The sequence below is a fragment of the Lactuca serriola genome, chromosome 7 (genome assembly GCF_051521515.1).
Source record: "Lactuca serriola cultivar US96UC23 chromosome 7, Lser_US96UC23_V15, whole genome shotgun sequence".
In the NCBI taxonomy this organism is placed as follows: Eukaryota; Viridiplantae; Streptophyta; class Magnoliopsida; order Asterales; family Asteraceae; genus Lactuca; species Lactuca serriola.
Genome location: NC_136414.1, coordinates 124477574 through 124484687, shown reverse-complemented (window position 1 = coordinate 124484687; position 7114 = coordinate 124477574). Strand labels below are relative to the sequence as shown.

The 7114-nt window shown below is 36.6% G+C and overlaps 1 protein-coding gene across 1 annotated transcript; it reads right to left on the bottom strand.

Annotated features, from left to right (window-relative positions):
* Nucleotides 1-2880: 2880 nt before the first annotated feature.
* On the bottom strand, nucleotides 2881-5576 carry LOC145061708 (26S proteasome regulatory subunit 6A homolog). Its single transcript, XM_079009249.1, has 9 exons — nucleotides 5399-5576; nucleotides 5193-5309; nucleotides 4482-4589; nucleotides 4172-4363; nucleotides 3904-4095; nucleotides 3705-3823; nucleotides 3540-3627; nucleotides 3195-3455; nucleotides 2881-3110 (listed from the first exon to the last, which is right to left on the bottom strand). The coding sequence occupies exons 1-9, from the start codon at nucleotides 5513-5515 to the stop codon at nucleotides 3033-3035; spliced, it is 1272 nt and encodes a 423-aa protein (XP_078865375.1). The 5' UTR covers nucleotides 5516-5576; the 3' UTR covers nucleotides 2881-3032.
* Nucleotides 5577-7114: the final 1538 nt, after the last annotated feature.

Below are 7114 nucleotides of genomic sequence, written 5' to 3'. Positions count from 1 at the left end.
TTGTTAAAAGTGTTAGGAGATAAATATAACAATGGTTAGGATCCTGAGAAAGGCTCGGGATCCTGAAAGATCTTGAAGATCCAGGATCCTGAATAAGGTTAAGGATCTTGGCCCTAATACCTATGTGTCACGCCAGCTCCACCGCATGTCTACCACCAAACCACTAGCCATTGGAAATTAGTTACCACTCCTTTCTATTTTTTTTCTAAACACTAGAATAAATTAAAAAATAATTTTTAAACAAAAATAAAACATAAATATTAATTAAAAAAACATTATATTAACTAAAAACACACAAATTTAAGTCCTAAATTACTTAAAATCATTAAATATTAAAACCTAAATTAGTAAAAAAAACATAATAAAAAAAATATAGACTGTACTACTCGTCGTCTTCGACCTCGTTTTCATCATTAGCGTCCTTATTACCCTCGTCTTCCTCATTGTGTTGTTGGGATTGTCTTTGCCATATGTGTTAGTCAAATCATGGCGTAGATTGTGATGTGTTTCACTGCTTTATATTTACAATAGTCTTGTGAAGTATGTTGGGTTGCCGATTTGTATTACTGCATGTGGATTAAGTATGTCTTCCGGACTAGACATACAAATTGTCCTTCTCTCTTCTTCTTTTATCATGTTATGTAAAATAACACAATATGTCAAAGCCTTCGTCAATTTTTCCCTATCCCATGCTCGTGACAGATGTTTGATTTTGCGACACCCTTTTTAGGACCCCAAACGCCCGTTCCACATCATTCCTTGCCGATTCTTGTGCTAACTTAAACAATTTTTGTTTTTCATTGGTCGGATAGGATTATGATTTGACAAACGTAGCGTACTCTGGATATATCACATCACCAAAGTAATACCCATAATTATATTGATGTTCATTCACAACGTATGACATCTTTGGTGTTTTACCCTGCAAAATGTCGTTAAATAGCGGAGATGCTCCAAGCACATGTAGGTCGTTATTTGACCCCACCATACCAAAAAAATTCATGCCAAAACCATAGGTCCTATGAAACAACTGCCTCTAGTATAACAGTCAGCACATAATGATCACCTTGCATGAATTGGTCTAGCCATGCATTCGGACAATTTTCTCAGTGCGTACAATCAAGGCTACCAAGCATTCTTGGAAAACCATGTTTAGCTTCATGTGCAGCATACAACTGTTCGACATCACTCCTAATCGTATGTCGCAAGTATATGTCACCTTAAAACTCTATAACATACTCACAAAAAAGATAGGTACATTCTTGACCCGTCCTCTCAGACATTTTCAAATATCCATCTGATGTGTCTGCGGCTATGTCGTATGCCAACTGTCTAAGAGCAGTTGTGTATTTTTGTATTGTACTAAAACCACGTTTATCTTTAGCATCTCATCTCAATTGAAAAAACTCATAATTGTTTGCCAAATCTCTAGCTATACGTAAAAATAAATTTCTACTAATGCGAAAACGATCTTCAAATTTCAATAGATCGTATAAACTATCATGGGAAAAGTAATCATGTACCAAAAGTTCGTGTGTCACGATACGATCCCGATTAATCAAAATTTTATGCTTTTTCTCGACATTTGAACTTTTGCTTCTTTGATGCATCATGTTTTGTGCCGGAGACGTGTGCAAAATCAACTCATCATGAGAGTGATCAGCATCATAAGATGAAGAAGGAATTGGACCATAAAATTATTCATATTGCTTGAAAGTGTTTATTTTGTTGAAAATATGTGTTAGTGTGTGTATATGTGTGTGCATGTGTATGTGTGTGTGTGTGTGTGTGTGTGTATATATATATATATATATATATATATATATATATATATATATATAGGGTGAGGTTATTTTGTTTTGGCTATCTATTGTGTGCATGTATAATTGATTCTGGACCAATCATTTTAGTTATTTTAAGAGAGTAATTAATGCAGATTATACGTTGAAGATATAATGAGTATTAATTACATCTTCAGCATTTAATATGCATTAATTACTTTCTTAAAATAATTAAAATGATTGGTCCAGAATCAATCATACATGCACACAATAGATAGTGAAAACATTTGAACCTAACTCTATATATATATATATATATATATATATATATATATATATATATATATATATATATATAGAGAGAGAGAGAGAGAGAGGGGGGGGGGGGGTGTTAAGTTTTAAATTTGACTTTTTTTTTATTTGTTCCAATGTTCCCAAAAGAAAAAACGGTAAAAAAAAAGCCATGAACCAATCACAATTCACGTTTTTGTCCGTAGTCGCTGCTACGCCACAAGACACTCACCTATGTTTAGGTGGTGTTCACGCGTGGTTTTCTTTGTCACGTAGGAACTGACGTGTGGTTTATGGTATTGGATTGGTTGGAGGGGTTTGGGTTAGTGATGTAATTTTAATATGGTAAGAGTGCTCACTTGGTCATTTTCTTTCTTACATGATTTACTATTAATTGTTTTTATACGATTTATATGTTTTGTTTAAAAGACACCAACTTGATTGATTTTGACTATAGGTCCACGGAATGACATAAAAATCAGCTTCACGTGCACTGATCCAAGTTTCGTCGTCTTCAAGCATTTGAGATTGAGTTTTGAAAGAACTTATCTTGCTAGTTTTTTTTGTCAGCACTATAACCCCAAATGAGGTTCTAATGAGGTTCTAAAAAGTTACTTTTAAAAGAAAAACTGACTTTTTGAGATAGGACAATAATGCTCTTATTTTAACCTAAACACACTCCATCTGCCTTCATTTCTGCTAATAAACATTTTTACCAAAGAGATTATTTACTTTTAAAACTCAGTCCCAAACATCCACCACACAAACAAACAACCAACCTATATTATATAAATTGTGCACTCAAGGATGCAATTGAAATTGTTGAATTAACCATGTGAAAGTAACCACATCCATACATAGTACGTAACCATGATAAAAAAAAAATATAAAAGATATAGTCATGAAATCTTGTACAATTACAAATCACATAGCAAAAAAAAAGACACATATAATATCCTCCTAAGCATAGTAGTTTAAGCTTGCTTTCTTCTTAGCTTGAACTTGGATGATTCCTTCATTGAAGTCTTCATGGTTCACCTACAACATAAAATCCAATAATTTGGAATGAATTTTTATTTTTACTAAATAATAAAATAATAGTAAATGGAATGTAGTAAGTACCTCAGTAGCATCACGCCGAAGGGCTAACATGCCTGCTTCAACACAAACAGCTTTCAACTGGGCCCCATTGAAATCATCCGTAGAGCGAGCCAGCTCTTCAAAGTTGACATCCGGATGAACATTCATCTTTCGCGAGTGGATCTGCAAGATCCTCGCCCTCGCTTCCTCCGTCGGATGAGGAAACTCAATCTTCCGATCCAACCGTCCAGATCGCATCAAGGCAGGATCTAAAATATCAGCCCGATTTGTTGCTGCTATCACCTACACTTTCTCATGTAGAATAGAGTTAAAAACTACACAATGATATGAAAAAATAATAACAAAATTCTCTCCATTTATGAATACCTTGATCCTGTCATCACTGCTGAAACCATCTAACTGATTAAGTAGTTCCAACATAGTTCTTTGCACCTCCCTATCTCCACTAACTTCACTGTAATGTTATATATTGCTTTTGTTATTTCTTGCATTTTTTTTTTGTACCATAAAAAAAAAAAGTGGTATGCATACCTATCAAAACGTTTTGTACCAATAGCATCAATTTCATCAATAAAAATGATGCAAGGAGACTTCTCTTTCGCCAATTGAAACGCATCACGAACAAGTTTTGCACCATCACCAATAAACATCTAACCATAATCAAAATTTCCACAATTAGTATTTATTTATATATTTCCACAATAATTACAAGTGTCGATATGAGTAGTACCTGAACAAGCTGGGGCCCAGCTAGCTTTAAGAAAGTGGCATTGGTTTGAGCAGCACAAGCACGCGCCATTAAAGTCTTTCCAGTTCCTGGAGGCCCATATAAAAGCACTCCTTTTGGTGGACGAACGCCTAATTTTTGGAACCTTTCTTTATGGGTCATTGGCAAGACTATAGCCTCTACTAGCTCTTGTATCTGTCACATTTTAATAAGAATTGTAATTTGGGTTGCGGTTATTGTAGATGAATAAATAAATAAAGTGAAAGCTTGCCTGTTTTTCAAGGCCTCCAATATCATTGTAATCTTCAGTTGGTTTTTCATCGACTTCCATGGCTTTGACTCTGGAATCATACTCGGATGGCAATGTGTCCAATATTAAGTAACTATCTTTGTTTACACCAACTAAATCACCAGGCTTTAGCTTGTCTGGGTCCACTAGCCCAACCACAGGCAAGAAAATAGTCTGTAGGAGGAGGAGGAGGAGGAGGAGATACAAATGCATGTGAAATAGTTGCTACAAATAGAAAGATTGATGGATATGATGATGATGATGATGATGATGATGTATTGTAGTAGGTTACCTGACGAGTGGATGTTTTTAAGACAACACATTTGCCCTTTCTTTGTGAGTCCAGGTCAATATTTGCACCATCTTCCTCAGCTTCATCCTCTGGGTTCATTTCCAGAATCTGAAGCACCATAGATGACATTAGTAGTATAAAATGTAGGAATATAAAAATCTGACATTTAACTTCATCAGGTTTACATTATATATTATGCCCTATCAAATTTCATTACCTAAATCCCCTAACAAAGAGAAGAGTCCAGTTACCAGTTGTTGATCAAGGGAGTAATTATTTCTAATATTACTTCATTCTTTGTTGGTATGTATTAAGGCAAGTATGTCCAGATAATAATATATCTCTCAAAATCCAACAAGGTTTAAGCTGAAACTTCAACAAGATCTAATTTAATTTCAAATTCAGCACAGTAAACAGAGTTCTTATCTTCAGTTTTGAGAGCTTTTTGTAGCATCTAGATAACCCTAATCTTCTACAATCACGACCTACAAACTTAGGGTTTTGCAACTAGATGGTTTTCCTTAAGTTTTGAGAGCTTCTTGTAGTTTTAGCATCTAGATAACCCTAATCTTCTACCATCAGAACTAATAAACTTAGGGTTTTGCAACTAGATAACTTTCCTTGAGCACTCGTCAAAATAGCAAGCCTACTTACTTAGCAGAATCAACGTAACAAAGTGGAAGATAAAAAACAACGGAATATTAAGAGTACCTCAACGATATTTCCGACCAAGTAAGGAAGTTGCTTGTTAAGTTTGATCTTCTCCTGATTCTCCTTAATCTTCTCCTTAAATGAATCTAATTCGAGATTGGTTCTCTGCAATTCTTCCTGATAATTGCACCACAATAAACAATTTCAAAATTTAGAAAATGCTATACATATATGGAATAACGAGAAACAGATCCATGTCACAGAACCTTGAGGATCCGAATCTCGTTATCCAGAAGACGAGACGCCCTCTGAATGTCTTCGGTTGACATAGATGCCAACTGATCGTCTTCAAAGCTCGTGTCTTCTGCCATCGGCGTCGCCATCGTTAACTCAGGGAGAAAAGAAAAAGGAGGGCAGATGGGTTTTCTATAGAGCTTCCTTCTTGGAGAGAAAGCAAGCTACATATAGTCGGACTTCGGCCCCGAACCGAGTCAGATCGGTCGGGTCAAGAGCCTTTTAATTCGGGTAGAGTTAAATACAAGTAAGTTACATTTTTGGTCTCTGTGGTTTAGGTAGATTCGCACTTTTGGTCCAACCTTTGGAAAATGGACAAGACGCGTCCCCATGGTTTCCCAATTTTGCAGTTTTGGTCCTTGGTCCATATAAATAGACTATATTGCCCTTTCTAATTTCTTTTTTCTATTTTATTTTACTAACTTTAGATTTTGATAATATAAAAAATAAAATAAAAAATATCCACCACACCCACCCACCCCCACCCCACCATAACCCGTCATGTTCATCTTTCTCATTCACCACCATAAATATTACCAGAGCTTTAGTCGCAGCCGCTACTTCATCTCCTACCATCATCAATTAATACCACCACAAGAAAATTGGAACACATTTATTACAGTTCATCTTGTAACGCCTCATTCTAAAAATATTTATTTATGGATTCCCGAGATCAAGAGTAAGGGCATTTCGGTCTTTTATGGGCAATGGGTTTCATTCAAGAAGGTTTCAGACCGGGGTGTGTTGCTAGAAGCGTAGGGCTTCTCGTCACCTTTACGTGGATATAAAGTTCGTCGGGAACGGACTTAGAATAAAGGATTTATGACACTTTGAAGATATTGACATTTATGGCCCTTAATGGAAAAAGTTATCGAGGAAGGCCATGCATGCAATTTGGGACACGCGTGGGTACGCCCAGCATAGGCTGGGTTACGCCCAACGTAACAGAGTAAATGGTCGCGGGTGCAAGGACGCGTACGCCCAGCGTACTATAGGTACACCCAGCGTACGCTCATAGTCATTAAAACCCTAATTTTAGGGTCAGCCATTATATAAGAGAACATAAGGGATCAACCCCAGACTCCTTATCTGTTCCCTTATCCTCAGAAAAACCCTAGATAGCCGTTCCATCTCCATTGTTGGGTGTGTTTGGCCTTGTGGAGCTTAGTTTGGCAAAGAAAAGCTTAGAAGAAGAAAGAAGAGGTTGGCAAAGAAGGAACCGTGGTGGTTGGAGCTTGTAGATCTGAGATAGCATCACCTTTTGCAACTATTTGGAGGTATAAAGTTCACAACTTTCCTTGTAGAAGCATAGATCTAGTTGTAGGGAGATTTGGGATCTTTTTAGGTCCAAAGATTGGACCTTTATGGTGTAACTTCGTCCCAAAGCTTGGGATTGCCACCCTTAGAGCTAAAAATGTCCCATGAGCAGTAAAGTCTCGATTTTGATGGCCCTATTAAGCCCATGCATGAGATCTAGTTCCCTTTATGGATGTAGAAGATCACTTTGGAAGTTTGAGTTGGTTTGAGCCATATAAAGTCACCAAGTCAGTGACTTTATGGTTTATGGCGTGAAATAAGACTTGGATCTGAGTTGGTAGCTTCTGAATCGAGGTATTCAGCTCTTAATAGAAAAAGGACTTAACAGGGGAATTACGTTGAGCGTACGTGCAGGTACGCCCAGCGTACTC

Coding starts and splice junctions, on each gene's coding strand:
- LOC145061708 (XM_079009249.1), bottom strand. CDS start 5,515: ATGGCGACGCCGATGGCAGAAGACACGAGCTTTGAAGACGATCAGTTG. Junction 4,364..4,481: donor TAAAAACATCCACTCGTCAG/GTAACCTACTAC, acceptor CTCCTCCTACAG/ACTATTTTCTTGCCTGTGGT. Junction 3,111..3,194: donor TTCGGCGTGATGCTACTGAG/GTACTTACTACA, acceptor TTTATGTTGTAG/GTGAACCATGAAGACTTCAA.